General features: G+C 45.2%; 1 protein-coding gene across 1 annotated transcript in view; it reads left to right on the forward strand.

The window, feature by feature from the left end:
- Positions 1–274: 274 nt before the first annotated feature.
- LOC143975809 (uncharacterized) overlaps positions 275–21,286 on the forward strand; it is a 48,916-nt gene continuing 27,904 nt past the window's right edge. The window contains exons 1-2 of the mRNA XM_077478360.1: positions 275–937; positions 20,312–20,410. Of these exons, the coding sequence (XP_077334486.1) occupies positions 20,377–20,410 (34 nt within the window). The 5' untranslated portion in view covers positions 275–937; positions 20,312–20,376. The remainder of the gene's footprint in view (positions 938–20,311; positions 20,411–21,286) is intronic.

The following is a 21,286-nucleotide window of genomic DNA, read 5'->3' on the forward strand; positions in this document are numbered from 1 at the left end:
TTTACATTTTGCTATAATAAATATCCCCCAAAAATATATATTAAAAAAACATTTTTTTTCCTCTGTTTAGGCCAATACGTATTTTTCTACATATTTTATGTACAAATGCACTGATTCATGTGTAAATGACACTGGCAGTGAAGGAGTTAACCACTAGGGGCAGTGTAGGGGTTAAGTGTGTCCTAGGGGCATGTTTCTAACTGTGGGGGGGCGTGGCTATGTGTGACACGTCACTGATCTCTGCTCCCGATCACAGAGAGCAGAGATCAGTGACAGTGTCACTGGGCAAAACGTCGAGATGCTTGTTTACATCGGCATCTCCCCGTTCTTCCTCTCAGTGAGGCGATCGCGGGTATCCCCGCGGACATTCAGTCTGCCGGGACCCACGACCCGACTCACGGAGCTTGCCGTTGGCGTGCGCCCGTAGGTCGCCTCCTAAAGGGAGGTACACACGATCGGATTTTCCAACAACAAAACCATGGATTTTTTTTGTCCAAGGGATGTTGGCTCAAACTTGTCTTGCATACACATGGTCACACAAATGTTGTCGGAAATTCTGAACACCCAATTTTGAAGCCTGTGGCTGTAATCAGTGCTTAAAAAAAAAAAAAAAACCCTGGCCGCTGTAATTCATGTGACCCGAAAGGGGCCGTACACGTGAATAGGGGGGCGGCCGCGGCGCCAGTGGATAGATTCATGCTATGCTATGCATGAATCTATCCATTATATTATGCATATAGGGGGGCGAAGACATTTTTATTGCCTTATATAACATACACATCAAATGGTGTTCCTTCATTAGGAAACTATTAGATAAACTCTGAAAGTTTATTTTTCTCTCCAGGTTACAAAACTCTGAAAAACTGTATCTTCGCGGCTCGAAACGTCTGTGGTATTGTCTTGGAGATTTCAGCCCTCCTCACCTTGTGTTATTACGGTAAGAAATTGTCTTCTTGTCCTACCGAATCCGCCACTTAAAGCTGAAGATTAATCTGCTTATGCCGCGTACACACGACCGGACTTTTCGAGGGACTAGGTCCGACGGACTTTTGGCGGAGTTCTGACAGAGTTCTGACAGACTTTCCGAATGAACGGACTTGGCCACACACAATCACACCAAAGTCCGACGGATTCGAACGTGATGACGTACGACCGGACTAGAATAAGGAAGTTCATAGCCAGTAGCCAATAGCTGCCCTCGCGTCGGTTTTTGTCCGTCGGACTAGCACACACACGAGCGGATTTCTCGGTAGGAACTGGGTCCGGCGGAGTTCCGGCGGAAAAATTTGAAACATGTTCCATTTCTAAAGTCTGGCGGATTTTTGCAAATCAAAAGTCCGCTGCAGCCCACACACGATCGAATGGTCCGCCGGAATAGTTCCGTCGTACCTTTGATGTCGAAAAGTCCGGTCGTGTGTACGCGGCATTAGATTGTGTCTTCCCTGATTCCTCCTGCCCACTTCATCCACATCATCCAGACATTTTTCAATAAAAAATCTTTCCATTTTTCATTACATACCTTAATTTACCCTCACAGGCAAAAAAAAAAGGGGGCAGCACACCAGAAATGTATGCCTGGAGCTGAGGCGGAACAAATTCATCAGAGGGCATACATGACGGGGTGGGAGGGGAACCGGGCAGAAGGAGTTAACTGATTTAAAGTTATGTGGTCAGCGCTGACGCTTATCTGATTGGTGGAGTAGATGGAGTGATTGTGACCAGTTAGTAATTATAGTTGCTGGGGGGGGGGGGGGGTCTTGGTTTAGGTTCACTTGCAGAGTAGAAATCGTTGGATGAACATCCCACCTGCCCTTAGTTTTTTTTTATGGTAGTCATGTTTTTTATTTAATTTGTTGTTCTTTGGCGGGGGTCTAGAACTGGTTATTGGGTAAAAGGTGGGGGCCAGTGGCGGCTGGTGCTCAACATTTTTGGGGGGGCACAAACAAACTGAAAAATTCAGAAAAAAAAGCCCATCAATTGCAGCCTCATTGTGCCCATCAATTGCAGCCACATTGTGCCCATCAATCACAGCCACTGTGCCCATCGATTGCCGTCACTGTGCCCATCGATTGCCGTCACTGTGCCCATCGATTGCCGTCACTGTGCCCATCGATTGCCATCACTGTGCCATCAAACGCAGCCACTGTACCCATCGTTTTCCGCCACTGTGCCCATCAAATGCAGCCACTGTGCCCATCAATACCCGCCACTGTGCCATCAAACTCAGCCACTGTGCCCATCAATTGCCGCCACTATGCCATCAAGTGCAGCCACTTTGCCCCATAAAATGCAGCCACTGTGCGCTCATCAATTGCCGCCACTGTGCCCATCAATTGCTGTCACTGTGCCCATCAATTGCTACCACTGTGCCCATCAATTGCTGCCACTGTGCCCATCAATTGCTGCCACTCTGCCCATCAATTGCTCCCACTGTGCCCAATCAAATGCAGCCACTGTGCCATATCAAATGCTGCCAGTGTACCCCCCCCGCCAGGCCACCGTCTGCACTTACCTGTCTTGGAGGGACAGATCCTTGATGTCTTCCCGTCCTCTCTTTCCATCCTCTGCTATGATTGGACGCCTGGCGTCCAATCACAGCGCCTATCATTTCAATCAAACAGGTGACGGGTAACAGATCTTAGCACCTGATTGGCGGAGAGGCGGTTTAGTGTTAGGAGTGTTAGGAAAGCAAATTTTCATTCGCTTTTCTAACACAGCTGAGTGACCTGCGAGCGCCCAACATGACGCTCACAGGTCACCTTTTTTGATGCCTATTTGAGCCTATGGCTCTAATCAGGTGCTTCAAGACCACCCCCCGCTGCTGTAGTTCAGGTGCCCTGCGCCCAAAAGGGGGCCGGGTGCCTGAGTAGGGGGTGGCAGCGGTAGCCATAGATAGATTCATGCAATGCATGAATCTATCTATTGGTGCTAGAGATGGTGGCAGGAGAGAGGGGGCGGCGCCCGTGCGTCCTTATGGACGCACCGCCACTGGTGGGGACCCATCTGAGGTATGACATCCTCTAGTTGGTATGGTTCAATGCATTGTGATCGGGTAGTGTTAAGACCGGTGAGTCTTCAACTGGGTTAGTCCCCAAGGACTTGGCGGCTGGGGTCACAATTTAGCTATCTGGTGCCACAGACACAAAGTTTTGGCTATATGGTACCGTCAAGGACCTCAAGCCGTTGTTGTCAGGATTGAGACTTTTATTGGTAAATTTTGTTATTTAAAAAAAGCTTACCTTTAATAAAAGGCAGATTCAGCCATTTAACTCCACTTACGAGTAGCGTGTTTTTTCCTAATGCCGCGTACACACGACCGGACATTTTTTATGGACTAGGTCCGGCGGTCTTCCCGTCGGACTTTCAGTGGAAGTCCGATAGATTTTCTGAACGAAACGGACTTGGCCACACATGACCGGACTAAGTCCGTTCGAAAGTCCGTTCGTTTTGAACGTGATGACGTAAGGCGGGAATAAACAAGGAAGTTCAATAGCCAGTAGCCAATAGCTGCCCTTGTGTCATATATTTGGTCCGTCGGACCAGCACACAGACGAGCGGTTTTTCCGATTTTTAGTCCATCGGACTTGAGTTCGTTGGATAGATTTGAAACATGTTTTATTAAAAAAAGTCCGCTGGAGCCCACACACGATCGAATTGTCTGACGGATTCCGGTCTGCCGGACCAAGTCTGCCGGAAAGTTAGATTGTGTGTACGCGGCATAAGGGGTATGGGGAAGTGGGGTTTTGTGAAGGTTTGGTTGAGAAGTCAGGTATAGAGGTGAGCTCTAATCTACCCTAGTCAAGAGAATCTCAATTATTTACTGAGTTCTCATTAAAGCGGAGGTCCACCCTAAAATGGACCTCCGCTCATCGGAATCCCCCCCCCCCTCCGGCGCCACAATCGGCACCTTTCAGGGGGGAGGGGGGTGCAGTTACCTGGATAATCCAGGTAACTGCACCCACTTCCGGGCTAGCTCTCTGCGGAACGGGCGTACGTTACGCCCCCGTTCCGCAAGCGCCCGCCCCCTTCAGCAAGTGCCCCGCTGCCTGCTGGGAAACACACAGCTCCCAGAGGCAGCGGGGACCGTCCGGATTGCGCCGCGCGGCTCGCGCATGCGCAGTAGGGAACCGGGAAATTAAGCCGAAAGGCTCCATTTCCTGATTCCCATACCCAAGATGGCGGCGGGACCCGGCAGCCGAGCGAGCGATCGGCTTCGGGTGCCGACATCGCGGGCGCGCTGGACAGGTAAGTGTCACTATTTAAAAGTCAGCAGCTGCAGTATTTGTAGCTGCTGGCTTTTAAAAAAAAAAAAAAAAAACGCGGAGTCCCGGTGGACTCCCGCTTTAACAAAGCATGCATTAAAAACAGAGACTTATCTTGGAAACTTGCAGGTCCTTGTTTGCAGGATGACAGATAATGTACAAGCAAAATAGATACTCACCAAACTTGAAACACAACTTGCCTGTGGTTTTTCCAGTGCTTGGTCCTCTTCACCCACTATGATTGTGGCACAGGTATGGCAGAGCTCAATACTATTCGCCACACACAACCCAATACTGCCAAGAGGGAAACAAAGCTGGGGCAAATTTTATACCTATTTAAAGGATTATGGCCAAGGCTCTTTTGGCCATACTTCTCCTATGGGTCACAGAAGGGCACTCTCCACTCCTGTGACCCAGATTCAGCTGATACCGGAACACTTCCAGTTAATAGAGCACACAGACATGCTTAAAGCGGAGTTCCCACTGATACATTTTTTTTTTTTAGTAACCATATATTTTGTTAAGAAGGATAAGTTAAAGAACGCACGTTTTTATGCAGAATTGGCCCTGGATTGAGGATTTCGTAGAGGAATATGTTTTATATTCTACTTTCAGGGCAGTTTCCATAGTGCTTATGGGCATGTGAAGCCCACAAGCACGATCTTCTGAGCTCTGGTGCGACCATCATGCACCGCCCAGTATGTACGGCGCAGCGCGGTACACTTCAGACGTTACCATCACAATGGGGCGGCGTCGTCGGATATGCCCGCCCCCCCCCCCCATTGTGATGGCAACGAAGCCCTCTGCGCTGCCCAGTGACTCCTGGGAAATGATGACAGACATCTCCCAGGAGCACTAGCGAGCATGGTTGTCGAGGGAAGTGACGTCAGGCGCCTTGGAGAGGAAGAAGCAGATTACGAGGGACCCCCTAGCAACAGACCTGAAAAGGTGAGAATTTAAAAAAAAAAAAATTTCACAGGTTGTTCCTTGTATTTATTGCTACTGAATACTGTAAAAAAATGTATGAGTGGAACTCCGCTTTAATAATTCCTTACTTTTTCAAATTTTACAGATATAGAGATTTAGGGATTTATGATTACTGGAACAAACTGAGGACAAATAGCTTTCTTCCCCGTTCATTAATTATAAAGTCTTTATAGGGCTAGATTGATTTGTTTTAGAATGTGGCTGCGAGTAGGTTTCAAGTTAATTAGGTTTTTGGGTGAACTTCTATTTTAATCTATCCACTGCTATATGTGCATTGCCCTTCCATGTGCTCCTTGCTGCAAAGGCTACTTATAGGCTGGGGAGGTTTCCATTTCTTTGTATAATTGTGCCGCAAGCATAGGGGTGAACAAGTTAGAGCATTGGAAAGGCAAAGTGGGTTGTGTGATTCTTGATTGGTCCCTGCATGGATTGCTAAATTTTTTCTACTTATCTATCCTCCTGTTTTAAGAGTTGTGGGTTAACGGGAACTCCTCTCCAAATTTGGTGGACGTATCCCCTGGTGCAGCTCTTCTGGACTAAAGTGTTTGGGATCCTTTCAAAACCATTCTCCAGACCTCTCTCCCCTGAGCCTACCATGGCACTTCCTTCACAGGATCTTCTGAAGTGGCAGCTCAAACTTCTTGCACAGGTCACCCCCTGATGTTGGCAAAGGCCTTAAAGTGGTATTCCACCCACAAAAAAGGCTTAAAATTCTTAAAAATAAATAAAATAAAAAAACATTTGGATTTTTATTTTTTTTTTGCAATAAATTTTTATTGTGGTATACAAGAGTAAATAAAAAAAAAAATATATATAATGGAACAATAAAATAACAATACAAACTTACAATAAGCATAAATAAAATGGACATGCATTTAAGAAAAATAAATAAATAAATTAAATAGGAACTTTAAATATCAAAATGCAGTATATGACAATAAAGATTCGCAAAATTATCGTAAGGATAATTGCGCATAGTCAGAGGATTTACAAAAGCAATTCCAAGAATCCCAAATCTTCCTAAAGATATCAGTAGTATCATTCGCTTGATGAATCAATTCTTCCATGCATTTAATTTTTTCTATACGATTAAACCAATCCAGAGTGGATGGGGGAGTAGTAATGTTCCATAGAGCTGGAATACACATTTTTGCTGCGTTAATTAAGTGTAGAGTAAGAGATTTATGATACATTTTTCTAGGGATATGAGAGTGATGTAAAAGCATCTGTGCTTGCGTGAAATCAATCGGGAATGTGGAAACTAGAGAAGTAATACGGTAGACTTCCTTCCAGAAAGGTTGAATAAGGGGGCAAGACCAAAAGATATGAAGTAAAGAGCCTTCTAAATCCATACATCTCCAACAATGAGAAGGTATGGAAGGAGAAAACTTATGTAGGAAAAGTGGAGTTTTGTACCACCTAGAGAAAATTTTAAAACCATTTTCTTGAGTAGAAACATTAATGGAACCTTTATGTATATCGGAATAAATCTTACTCCATTCTTTACTTGAAAGACCGAGAGAGAGATCTTGCTCCCATCATTGACTGGCAACATTGGATTTGGAGTCAATACCAGAGAAAAAAAAAGAATAAATTTTAGAAATAACGTGTTTTTGAGGTTCAGTTTGAGAGCATAGTACTTCAAAGGAGGTTAGTGATTTTGTAAAAGCTATACGTTTGAGAGGGTTATTCAAAAAATTTCTTATTTGAAAGTATAGCCAGAAAGGGAAAGAACAACTTGAAGTCTGTAAATGTAAATCTGATAAATTTAAAAAGGAACCATCATGAAAAAATTGCATGGCCCTAACTATTTTATGAGGCCAATTAGACTTGAAAAAAAGAGTTTAAAATACCTGGCGGGAAGTCAGGATTATCACAAATGGGTGTGAAGGGACCTGGAGAAGAAGAAATATTATGTTTTTTACAAGCTTGATTGAATATTTGTATAGTATTGTGAATGAGAGGATGTTGTCTGCAAGTGTGTGGTACATGAGCGGTAGAAATCCAAGGTAGTTGGTGAAGAGGAATATTAGTAAATGAATGTTCAATGGATATCCAATCTTTAATAGAAGAGTGAATATTCCAGTCAACTATTCTTGATAGGTGACAGGCCCAATAATATTTAGAAAAATTTGGAAGACCAATACCCCCTTTCAATTTAGGCATGGTCAGTCTATCAAAACTAATTCTTGGTCTGAGTTTACCCCACAGAAATAAAGAGCAAGCAGTTCGGAGTGAGGCAAAAAAGGCGCGTGGTAGCTTAATGGGTATAGTTTGAAAATGATAAAGAAGTCTTGGAAGGATGTTCATTTTTATTATAGAAGCTTTAACAAACCAGGAAAATATACCAGTGGACCAAGAATGTAAGGCCGCGTACACACGAGAGGATTGTCCGTCCAACTTAGTCCGCTGAACCGTGTTTCAGCGGACAGTCCGCTCGTGTGTGGGCTTCAGAGGACTTTTTCAGCGGACAGTCTGACGGACTAAGTCTTTCGGAATTTCCGTAATTTTGTCCGTCCAAACTTGGTTTCAGCGGACAGTCCGCTCGTGTGTAGGCTAGTTGGACGGACTAAGTATGGCGCATGCTCAGAAAGGATTTACACGGCCGAAGGTTGCATTGCAGTGTATTGGACGTCGTATTTCTAGTCCCGTCGTACGTGCTGTACACGTCATCGCGCAAGCTTTCAGCGGACTGTCTGTTCGTCGTGTGTGGTCAAGTCCGTTCATTCAAAAGTTGGACGGACTGTCTGTCGGATTGTCTGACGGACTTAGTTGGGCAGACAATCCGCCCGTGTGTACGCGGCCTTAGTCTTTTTGTATATTTTGAAGGATGGGAACATAATTTTTAGAGTAGAGTTTAGACAAATGAGAGGGTAATTGTATACCAAGGTAAGTGATTGAATCAGTATTCCATTTAAAAGGAAAATTTGATTTACATCGGGAAATATCATCAGCGTCTAGAGATATATTCAGAGCTTCGGATTTATTGAAATTTATTTGAAGATTAGATAGAAGTTTAAATGTGGCAAATAGTGATGGCCCGAACCTCCGACGGGACGTTTCGCGAATGCGGACCGCGAACGAGGCCGACCGTTTGCGAAACCGAACGTTCGCGGCGGGCCCCATTGACTTCAATGGGAGGCAAACGTTTCAAACCTTTAGGTCGAATTTGCAGCCACGAGGTAATTATTAGCAGGGAAAACATAGTCCCACCACATGGCCAATGACATAACACATGTATGAGGTGAATTTGGGATCGATAACTACAAGCATTCTTTTTTTATATGGGAAATTGTTCTGACAATTCAGGACTGTGGAGCGCATGAAGGCAATGGAGGAGAGGGAAGGTCAGGGACCAGGGTAGGCAAAGAAGAGGGTGCAGGAGATGATCACCAGCAGCGTGACATACAGCAATGACACATGCACCGTGATAGAGGCATCTGACAACAGCACCGTGATAGAGGGCACTGACATCAGCAGCGTGACATAAAGCATTAACACCAGCACCGTGACATACAGCATTGACAGCAACACCGTGATAGAGAGTACTGACATCAGAAGCGTGACATTAAGCACTGACATCAGCACAGTGATATACAGCACTGACAGCAGCACCGTGATAGAGAGTACTGACATCAGAAGCGTGACATTAAGCACTCACACCAGCACCATGATATACAGCACTGACAGCAGCACCGTAAGCAGCCCCAGGAGTAAGTCAGCACAGCACAGGGATGGTGTGATCCCCTCATAATAAGAACCCCCAGGAGGAAGTCAGCACAGCACAGGGATGGTGTGATCCCCTCATAGTAAGCAGGCCCAGGAGAAACTCAGCACAGCACAGGGATGGTGTGATCCCCTCATAATAAGAACCCCCAGGAGGAAGTCAGCACAGGGATGGTGTGATCCCCTCATAGTAAGCAGGCCCAGGAGAAACTCAGCACAGCACAGGGATGGTGTGATCCCCTCATAATAAGAACCCCCAGGGGGAAGTCAGCACAGCACAGGGATATCATAAGCAGCCCCAGTAGAAATATGACACCACTCAACCTCTTCAAAGAGGAGGGTAGGGGCATATAGTACGGTGTGCTTTTTTGGGACAAGGAAGTGAGCCAAATGAAGAAAGAAGGTCTGTGTGCTTGATTAAAAAAATAGTTTATAGACATATACATGGTCTACTGGTCACATGTGTTGAATTCCTTCGAGATCCATGCCTCATTCATTTTTAGAAATGTGAGGTAGTTAACACTGTCGTGAGCTAGGCGAGTACGCTTATCGGTCACGATCCCCCCTGCTGCGCTGAACGTCCTTTCGGACAGGACACTGGATGAGGGGCAAGCCAACAGTTCGATTGCAAATTGGGCAAGCTCTGGCCAGAGGTCAAGCCTGCCCACCCAGTAGTCCAGGGGTTCATCACTCCTCAGAGCGTCCACATCGGCCGTTAACCCAATGTAGTCGGACACCTGACGGTCTAGGCGTTCCCTGATGCTGGATCCGGATGACACCTGTCGATGGGTCAGCTGAAAGAATGACCTCATATCCGAAGTCACCAACACATCTTCAAACCGGCCTCTTCTTGCAGGCGCTGTTGGATTGGTACCCGCAACTCCTTCTCTGGGAGTGGGAATTGCTCCTCTGCCAGCGCACGCAAAAGCAGAATGCAGCATTTCTCGAAGCAAGGCCTAGAAGTGCTGCATTCTGACAGCCCTCTGCGACGGCGGTAACATTTCCGCCATTTTGTGTTTGTACCGGGGGTCTAAGTACGTTGCCACCCAGTACTGGTCCTTGACCCCTATGCTTTTTATACGGGGGTCCCTATTAAAACACTGGAGCATGAAGGCCCCCATTTGCACTAAAGTGGAAGCGGTGTGGTGGCCTGGCTCCTGCTCATCATCCAGGATAATGTCGTCCTCTTCATTCTCCTCTCCCCATCCACGCACAACAGGGATCCCAGAAAGGTTTAAAGCATGCTCTTCTTGCTCCTCCTCATCCGCCCCGGCACCATCCTCCTCTGACTCCTCATCAGACTCCTGTTGTTGACTTGTCTCAGATAGAGTAGCCCCCCCTGGGAATTCATCCAGCATTGCGACTTCCTCATCTTCCCGCTCCTGCTCCTCCACAGCCTGATCAATGACACGACGCAATGCACGCTCCATAAAGAAGGCATAAGGTACCATGTCACTGATGGCGCCATGGCTGCGACTGACCAGTTTGGTGATCTCCTCAAATGGCCGCAGAAGTCTGCATGCGTCGCGCATGAGCAGCCACTGGCGCGGTGAAAAAAAACCCAGCTCCCCAGAACCGTTTCTTTCGCAGAGTTCATACAGGTAGACGTTAACTGCACGTTTCTGCTGGAGCAGCCTATCAAGCATATAGAAGGTTGAGTTCCATCGCGTCGGGCAATCGCAAATAAGACGTCTGACCGGCAGATGGTGTCGCCGCTGAATGTCAGCAAGGCGAGCCATGGCCGTGTAAGATCTTCTGAAATGGGCCGAGATTTTCCTTGCCTGCCGCAAGATGTCCTGGACCCCAGGGTATTTGACAAGGAATCGCTGCACGACCAAGTTTAAGACGTGTGCCATGCATGGCACGTGCGTGATTTTGCCCTGTTTCAATGCGCTAAGCAGATTGGCACCGTTGTCACACACCACTTTACCAACTGTCAAATTGAGCGGTGTTAGCCACTGATCTGCCTGTGAACGCAAAGCTGAAAGGAGTGCCGGGCCAGTGTGGCTCTTGGCTTCCAGGCACAACAGACGCATCACGGCATGGCAACGTCTCACCTGGCATGTGGAATAGGTTCTGGGGAGCTTGGGTGGTGCAGCGGAAGAGACGCTAGCAGCGGAAAAGGAGGAGGCAGCTGAGGAGGAGAGGGAGGAGGATGGAGTAGGAGGAGGAGGAGAAGAAGAGTCAGGCCTGCATGCAATCCGTGGCGGTAAAACCAAATCTACATGGGTGCCACGGGTTACATACTTGACGGCCGTCAGAAGGTTCACCCAGTGGGCAGTAAAAGTGATATACCTTCCCTGCCCGTGTTTGCTAGACCACGTGTCTGTGGTCAGATGTATCTTGGCACCGACACTGTGTGCCAGAGATACATTCACTTGCCGCTGAACATGGCCATATAGCTCTGGGATGCCCTTCTCTGAGAAATACTTCCTTCCTGGGACCTTCCATTGTGGTGTTCCAATGGCCACAAATTTGCGAAAGGCCTCCGAGTCCACCAGTTTATATGGCAGTAGTTGGCGGGCTATCAGTTCTGACAAGCCAGCCGTCAACCGTTGGGCAAGAGGGTTATCCGGTGTCATCATTTTTTTACGCTCGAACATTAGGCCCACGGAAGCCTGCCTTTTTGCAGAAAAACGTGAGCTTGGCGTGATGGAAGGTGGAGTGGAGGACAATTGTGAGGAGAGAGGAGAAGGAGAAGTAGAAGACGAGGCTGGACGGTGAGAGAGCCTGGAGTGTGGCTTCGTGTGTTCCGTTGCTCCCACTGGGCTCGGTGATGGCTGCTCATGTGCCTTCTTAAGGCGGTCATCCCTAGGTGACTGTTGGGCTTACCGCGACTAATGCGTTGACTGCAAAGATTGCAGATGGCAACGCTATTGTCAGCAGCGGACACGTTAAAAAAAGCCCACACTGCGGAGCCATGTGCCGGTGTCCTGGAAGCGCCAGATGTGACCGTACATGGTCGATGACTCCCTCCTGATACATTTGCAGTCTGCTTTGTCCCTCCTGTGCAATGTAAGTTATTCTTGCTTCTCCTCCCTATCTGCTGGTCCATATCTCCCTCTGAACTCCCCTCCTCTTCCTCTCTTGTGGGCACCCACGTGACATCACTAGACATGTCATCATCAACGTCACCTTCCCCACCGCTATAAGTAGAGATCTCGGAGTAGGCAGCAACACCGGGGACCAACCCCCTCCATGGGCTGATCTGGGTACTGTCGTCAGACTGCTGAGTAGCGGTTGTTGCTACCTCCTCTTCCTGATCCAATACCAAGAGTGGCTGCGCATCAGAAATGTCCTCTTGATATGGATCGGAAAATAATTCCTGTGACTCAATCGGAAGGTATGTGGTGGTGGTGGTGGTGGTGTTGTTGGTGGTAGTGTCTTTGGGGGTGCACATAGCAGAGAGTGAAGAAGAGGGTGCAGATCGAGAGGATGAGGAGGGTGCAGAAGAGTAAGGCTGAGTGAGCCACTCAACCAAGTCTGGTGCGTCCTTTAAAGTAATTGAACGCACCTTCTGCAACTTCCCACTTTGGCTCAAGGCTGTTGCTCCTGCCCTACCCCTACCACCCCTGCGGAAGGGCCTGCCTCTTCCTCTGCCTGTCATTTTTTAAATCATCCTGTGACAAAACTCTTAGTCCCTATACCAATGAAGGACTGCTGCAGTATAGGGCAGCAGTCAGCAGTAGTGCACCTCAACCCTATCTATTGTGGACCGATAGCGGTCCTTACAGAACAGCAGACTGTACCGCACTCAACCCTATGTACTGTAGCACCCTAGACCAAGTTACCAGTCCTTATAGGAACTTTTGTGGACCAAGCAGGTTGTGTGTTAGTGATTAGCAGACTGTACGTCAGTCCCTATACCAATGAAGGACTGCTGCAGTATAGGGCAGCGGTCAGCAGTAGTGCACCTCAACCCTATCTATTGTGGACCGATAGCGGTCCTTACAGAACAGCAGACTGTACCGCACTCAACCCTATGTACTGTAGCACCCTAGACCAAGTTACCAGTCCTTATAGGAACTTTTGTGGACCAAGCAGGTTGTGTGTTAGTGATTAGCAGACTGTATGTCAGTCCCTATACCAATGAAGGACTGCTGCAGTATAGGGCAGCAGTCAGCAGTAGTGCACCTCAACCCTATCTATTGTGGACCGATAGCGGTCCTTACAGAACAGCAGACTGTACTGCACTCAACCCTATGTACTGTAGCACCCTAGACCAAGTTACCAGTCCTTATAGGAACTTTTGTGGACCAAGCAGGTTGTGTGTTAGTGATTAGCAGACTGTACGTCAGTCCCTATACCAATGAAGGACTGCTGCAGTATAGGGCAGCGGTCAGCAGTAGTGCACCTCAACCCTATCTATTGTGGACCGATAGCAGTCCTTACAGAACAGCAGACTGTACCGCACTCAACCCTATGTACTGTAGCACCCTAGACCAAGTTACCAGTCCTTATAGGAACTTTTGTGGACCAAGCAGGTTGTGTGTTAGTGATTAGCAGACTGTACGTCAGTCCCTATACCAATGAAGGACTGCTGCAGTATAGGGCAGCAGTCAGCAGTAGTGCACCTCAACCCTATCTATTGTGGACCGATAGCGGTCCTTACAGAACAGCAGACTGTACCGCACTCAACCCTATGTACTGTAGCACCCTAGACCAAGTTACCAGTCCTTATAGGAACTTTTGTGGACCAAGCAGGTTGTGTGTTAGTGATTAGCAGACTGTACGTCAGTCCATATACCAATGAAGGACTGCTGCAGTATAGGGCAGCGGTCAGCAGTGGTGCACCTCAACCCTATCTATTGTGGACCGATAGCGGTCCTTACAGAACAGCAGACTGTACCGCACTTAACCCTATGTACTGTAGCACCCTACACAGACCAAGTTACCAGTCCTGATAAAGAGCTTTGTGGAACAAGTGAGTTGTGAATGATTAGCAGACTGCAGCAGAAGGGCAGCAGTCAAGTATAATATTCTTTCTATATTTGGAAGAAAGAATATTATACGTGTACAAGCCTATTACCATACCACTGATACCAGTCCTGAAAAGAACCTTTGTGGAACTAATAGTAACAGCAAGTCTTTAAACTGACCCTCACTGCCTGACACAATGCTTCCTTCCTGTCCCTATACAAAGTGGCAAAAAAGAGTAGACTGGAACGATTAGTGGTTACTGGAATAGCTCTTTTGTGGACCTGATAGTAACAGCTAATGATGATGATGATGATGATGATGACTAATCTGGCTGTCCCTGTAGCACACACCGTCCTTTCCCTTTCTCTAAACTGACAAAAGACACTCAGGCTGCTGCAACAATGAGTAGCACAGCAAACCTATATACACCTAACACCTATACCAGTCCTGAAAAGAACTTTTGTGTACCAAATAGCTAGCGATTTATCTGTCCCTACTCCACACAGCAACCTTTCCCTATAGTGACAGAAGAAAGAATGTAAAATGGCCACCGGATCGGGTGTATTTATAGGTTAGGGGGAATGTCCAAGTGTCCATGTGCTGTCATGTCTCAATTGGCTGTCCTGTACCCCATGATAGACGTGTCATCATAGGTCAAAGTTCTTTTACACATTAAACACGTAAGTCCGCCAGGGCGAACGACGGCAAAAGGCGAGCGAACGAGCGGACCGCGAACGACCAAAATTCGCTGCGAAACGACCGCCGGGCGAACTGTTCGGCCATCACTAGTGGCAAAGTCTTTAAGCAAGGATGGAATAGAAATATGAGGATTAGTAAGAAATAACAGAATGTCATCAGCAAAAGCTGCTAGTTTATAAGTGTTGTGGGCGATAGTAATTCCATGGATGTCAGGATTAGAATCGAGACAATGAAGTAAAGGTTCAAGAGTGAGTACAAAAATTAAAGGGGATAGGGGACATCCTTGACGAGTGCCATTGGAAATTGGAAAGGCGTTCGATAGGTGGCCATTAACTCTCACTCTCGCAGTCGGGGAGGAGTATAATGCATGAATAAATTGCAACATGCGTTCGGGGGAGACCAAATATTTTGAGAGCTTCAAACATATAATCCCAGGCCACTCTATCGAACGCCTTCTCCGCATCTAAAGATAAGAAAAAAACACGTTGTTGTGAGGAAGACAACCAATGATGTAGATTAATAGCTTTCGTTGTATTATCTTTTGCTTCTCTACCTGGAATGAAGCCTACTTGGTCTAATGAAATTAATGTAGGCAAGAAGGGTAAAAGACGATTGGCCAAAATTTTTGCATAAATCTTCAGATCCACATTCAGCAATGAAATTGGACGGTAATTAGAAACAAGGGATGGATCTTTATGAGGTTTAGGAATAACTGTTATATGAGCAGTAAGTAAATCAGGCGTAGGAGATTTGTGTAAAGATAAAAAATTAAAAGTATTTAGAAAATGTGGGCGGAGGATTTCTATAAAAGATTTGTAATAGCCCGAAGTTAGACCATCAGGTCCAGGACTCTTTCCAGGTTTTAACTGTTGAAGAGCCATATCTTTAGAAGAAATAGGTTGTGCTATAGTGAGAGAGTCTTGTTCGGAAAGTTTTCTCGTGGTATATTTAGATAAAAAATCTTAAAATTTTTTTTATTCGGGTGTTTCGTTCAGAGTCTGAAATGGAGGGCAATAAATTGTATAGACGTGTATAATAATTAACAAAGTGATTAGCAATATCAGTATTAGTAACTAATTTGCGTCCCGTGGAAGTGGTGAGGGAATGAACAGTAGAACGTCTCTTCTTGAGTCTCAAAGCATTAGCTAATAGCTTCTCTGCTTTGTTCCCGTATTCATAAAAACGTTTTTGATTTAATATGTAATTGCGTTTATATTGATTGTGCAATTCAGCTAACAAATCTTTTCTAGCTTGAATAAGATCATTTAAAGAGGAAATAGCCTGTGAAGATTTATGTGCCATTTCCAAATGGCGAATACGAGATGTCAAGTTATTGATATATGATTGTTTTTCTTTTTTGCGTTTTGTGGAAAGTGCAATAAAGTAACCTCTTATAACGCATTTGTGCGCTTCCCAGGACACTAAAGGTGAAACATCAGAAGAGGTATTTTCCGCAAAATATTGATTCAGTCTCTCAACAAGGACGGGAGCAAATCTTTTATCTGTGAGAAGGGAGGGATCTAGACGCCAGATAGATGGTGGTGAAAGTACATCAGGAAATGACATGGAAATAGGGTGATGATCAGATAAAAACATAGGATCCATAGTGGCAGAAGTGAGGAAAGGTAGGTCTTTCTGAGGCCACGTACACACGGGCGGATTGTTCGCCCAACTTAGTCCGCTGAAACACAGTTCAGCGGACAATCCGCTCGTGTGTGGGCCTCAGCGGACTGTTTGAGCGGACAGTCTGGTGAACTAAGTCTTTCGGAATTTCCGTAAGACAGTCCGTCGAAACTTGGTTTCAGCGGACAGTCCGCTCGTTAGTAGGCAAGTTGGACGGACTAAGTATGGCGCATGCTCAGAAAGGATTTACACGGCCGAAAGTTGCATTGCTGTGTATTGGACGTCGAATTTCTAGTCCCATCGTACGTGCTGTACACGTCATCGCGCAAGTTTTCAGCGGACTGTTCGTTCGTCGTGTGTGGTCAAGTCCGTTCATTGAAAAGTACGACGGACAGTCTGTCAGACTGTCTGACGAACTTAGTTGGGCGGACAATCCGCCCGTGTGTACGCGGCCTGAGAAAGAAATAGATAGTCAAGTCTAGAGTAACGTTTATGTGGTGCAGAATAAAAGGTGTAATCTTTCATTGTAGGGTATAGTGTACGCCATGTATCATGTAGAGATAAATTTTGAAGTTGAGTTTTAATGGAGCGTAAAACTGTATAAGGGAGTGATGAGGAACCGGTAGACGTATCCTGAATAGGTATCAAGGGAACATTAAAATCACCTCCTACAATGAGAATACCAGAATAAAAATCAGACAGTTTCTGCAAGGTTGATTTAAAAAAATAGGGATTGTTTAGAATTAGGAACATAAATATTAGCTAAAGTGATAGGTTTACCATGAAGTGATCCTTTCAAAAAAAAGATACCTTCCCTCTATGTCTATACAGGAGTCCAAAATTTGGAAAGGGCATTTAGCAGCAATTAAAATAGAAACCCCCTTGGATTTCAAATGGAGATTAGTGGCATGAAAAAAAGATGGATATCGGGCATCATGAAGTTTAGGAGTAGAATTCGTTTTAAAATGTGTTTCTTGTAAGAAAATTATATCAGCTTTGTTTTTATGCATATAGGAAAGCAATTGTGAACGTTTCTCTGGTACATTAAGACCTCTAATATTTAAGGAAATAATTTTAATGGTCGGCAAAGAAGATTTAATATGTGAATAAGCCATTGTACGATATGAGATGCAGGAGAAAAATAAGATAAAATATTATACTGCAAGTAAAAAAGAGAAAAAAATAAATAAAAATTAAACAAATAAATAAATATATAAATAAATAGGTATGAGATCAAAAAGGGATAAAACCGGGGATAAACAAGAACCCGCTTGTTGATCCGTGAATGGTAGATAATAAATCTACCAAAATACCGGATATCGATCAGTGGTATGAGTAATAATTAAATATTTTTTATTATGTGTGAGAGTAGCGTATACCACTGTGAGAGAACGAGGTTGGACACAAAAAAAGAGGTGTCTTTTAGTAATTAATAATAAATTTCCCGTTGAACAGAGATAATGAACAACATAAAATGGAGGAGGTATATACATTAAAAAAAATGAATAGAGTATTCGAAGAGTATCACAATGTAAAATATGGGTGTCATTAAAAAGTATGCTATGTTAAGCGCAATTTCTGTTTTTCCACTGTGTCCATATCGTACAAAGGTTAATATTTTTCAAAAAGAAAATTGTAGTCCCAATTTTTAATCATATTCCACCCAAACCTATGGTAATAGCCATATAATCATAAATACAATAACTTCCAATAGAAAAACAAGAATTAATAATAAAATTAATATCAATTACTCAGATATAGATAAACCAACAAATCCAAGGAAAAAAAATAAAATAAAAATAACATTTGAGACATCCGACGATACTTCATAGAGGAACTAAACCACCGCAAAGGAGAAAAATGTGGCAGTGAGATCAGGTTGATTAAAACATGTAAAGAAAAGAAACAGATATAATTCATTACTAATGTTTCGAGAATGAAATACAATGTATCATTTATCATAACAAGATTAGGAGAAGGGAGAAGAAAAACAAATAAATAAAAAAGAAAGGGAGGAGGAGAGAAAGGAAAGAAAGAAAAACAAAAGAAAACATCAAGCAGAGCAGGTAAATAGAAACAGCATTGGAAATCAAAGTAAGAAGTAATAAGCAGAGCATTAGAAAGTCAATGAAAGTCAATGACCCCGGCGGGCTCGGCGGGAATGAGGTGCTCTCGTGGAATGTGAATCACCGCCAGTATTAGCAGAAGCAGGATCCAAGGGACGTTGTTCCGACGGTGATCGTTGTCTGCGGTGATGAATTGTTTGGGTATCCATCTGTTCGCAATGAGGCTGGGCTGAGCCTGTGATCCGTGGACGAAAGTCCGCATACCAATCCGGTACTGCAGTAAAAGGGATATCCAGTGTAGAGCAGAAATGACGCAGATCTTCAGGCACTCTGAGTAGGGCTGTGCGGCCTAGTGATGACACAGATAAACAAAAGGGAAATTTCCAGCGGTACGGAATACCGCGTTTACGGAGAACATCAAGAAGGGGTTTAAGTTCCCTGCGTCTCTGTAGTGTAATACCGGAAAGATCCTGGAATAGATGCAATTCTGTGCCATTAAAAAGGATTTTAGAATCATTGCGAGCTTTTTTGAGAATGTCTTCTTTAAGCTGAAAGTCAATTAAGTGACAGATGACATCTCTAGGCGGATCAGATTCTCTACCTTTAGGTCTGAGAGCACGATGGATTCTGTCTATTCCTAGAGGAGTTGCAGGGGGCTTTCCTAATAGATTATTGAATATAATCATAACAGTAGATTTAAGGTTGTCTGTATCAATTGATTCAGGAAGGCCTCTCAAGCGTAAATTATGACGTCTGCCACGATTGTCGAGATCTTCAATGTGTCTATTGAGGTCACGTAGTTGAAGGGAGTGTGTATCAATATATTGATGAGCAGAGTTAATAGTAATAGAATGTTCATCTTGTATTTTTTCTATTGTAGTAACACGTACAGCAATAGATTGAATATCAATGCGAAGATCAGATATAGCTGCTGTTAACGTAGTTTTAATATCTGCCGCAACTAAATGTAAATCCGAAATGCTGGGGTGTTGATTTTGCATAAGCATAATGTTATTATCAGACGACTGTGATAGGGAATTATCAGCCATAGGTATACCGGAATTTGATTGCGCAGTTGAAGATGAATCAACAGCAGTGGTATTGGACCGGAACATAGCCAGGATTGTAAGAGAGGAATAACAGCTCAGATTTCGGGGAGACCGAGACCTTGAGGTGGAGGAGTTCCTAGACGATGTACCCATGTCAATTTGGATGTAAAAAGAATGAATAATACCTCCGTATTTTTAAGGTAAGTAGCCCTGTCAGCGGGAGTGGAGAAGTTAAGCGGCCATCTTCATCAGCGTCCAAGCCACGCCCACTTTTTTTTTAACTCACTTCTAAATGTCTGTTGCTAGGGGGGTCCCTCGTAGTCTGCCTCCTCCAGTGCCTGGGCTCCTGACGTCACTTCCCCTCGGCGCAGGAAGGGCTCAGCCCCGCCCCCTCCCTCCTGTCAGTCATCTGGGACACGTGACAGGTCCCAGATGACTGCGTGGCCAATCACGACGCGTGGCGCCGCTCCGCGCATGTGCAGTGGGTGCCCAGCTGTGAAGCCACAGCTGGGTGCCCACAGTTGCAATGCTGGCACCGCTGAAAGGAGGGGGGGGGGAGCGGGGCTTCGTTCCCCCGCATCGCTGGACCCTGGGACAGGTAAGTTTCCGATTATTAAAAGTCAGCAGCTGCAGTATTTGTAGCTGCTGACTTTTAATTTTTTTTTTTTTTTTTTAGGGGAAACTTCTCTTTAAAAACCCTTAGGTTGTGCCTTGCTGAAACAAAAAACTAGAGTCACGCAGGTCACAATTCTTGGAAAAATAGAAGCCTTACCAGATAGAGTGCCTGAGTACACCAGGCTTTGTCGCCCTTGGGTGACCCAGTTTCCACCGACTTTTTGCTTAACTTTCCTGAGCCCTCACGCGTGATCGGCGTTCAGTTTGTGTCTACAGACTAACCCCCCGGGATCCCTCTTTCATTTGTGAAGTCAACTCAGTTTGGATGAATATGACATTTTAATGATTTATTTTGTTATTGCAGTTTATCAATTCAGAGATGAGTGGAGGAGCCTGATTGGTGGAACACTTCTCTTCCTGTTCATTGTAATGGTCCGGATAGCTTGGTGTTTTCAAGTTCAATGTGAGTATCATATAATAATCCCTGTCAGTGCTCCCTCCTCCGGCCTCACAACTACATGAGCTTGCACATCCTATACCAAAACCAGGTGCACGTAATCAAGCACAGGGCCACACTGTCTACATTGGCAACGATGAGCATACATTGATGTTTAAGCCCTTGTACACACGGTCGGACATTCCGACAACAAAATCCGTCGGATTTTGTCCGAAACTTGTGTTGCATACACACAGTCGGACAAAGTTGTCGGAAAATCTGATCGTACGTAACGTGACGACATTATTTCGTTACGATGGGACTACTTTCAGGCTAGTAGCCAATAGCTTTGGTCTAGGAATTTGATCTGAGCATGCGTGGCACTTTGTCCGATTGGAATTCTCTACACACAATCAGACAAAGTCCGATCGGATGATGTTGTCGGAAAGTTTTATAGCCCAGCTCTAAAACTTTATCCGTCGGATATTCCGACGGAAACAGTCCAATGGAGCCCACACATGGTCGGATTATTCGACAACATGGTCCGATCGTACATTTTCCGTCGGAATGTCCGACCGTGTGTACAAGGGCTTAGACAATTGTGTATTCCAAACTTGTGGTAACAGTTTGGTGAGACCATTTTCTTTTCCAGCATGACTGTGCCCCTGTGTACAAAGCCAACTCCATTAAAGACATGGTTTGATGGGTTAGTGGGAAGGAACTTGACTGTCCTGCATAGAGTCCTGGCCTCAACCCTACTGAACACCTTTGGGATGAAGTGAAATGCCGATGTTTGCTCATCCCACATCAGTACCTGACCTCACAAATGCTCTGTTGGCTGAATGAGCATAAATTTCCACAGACAAAGTTTCAAATCTTCTGGAAAGCCTTCCCAGATGAGAG

Source organism: Lithobates pipiens, unplaced genomic scaffold (assembly GCF_037356315.1).
Source record: "Lithobates pipiens isolate NorthernLeopardFrog02 unplaced genomic scaffold, aLitPip1_a1.2 Scaffold_13, whole genome shotgun sequence".
Lineage (NCBI taxonomy): Eukaryota > Metazoa > Chordata > Amphibia > Anura > Ranidae > Lithobates > Lithobates pipiens.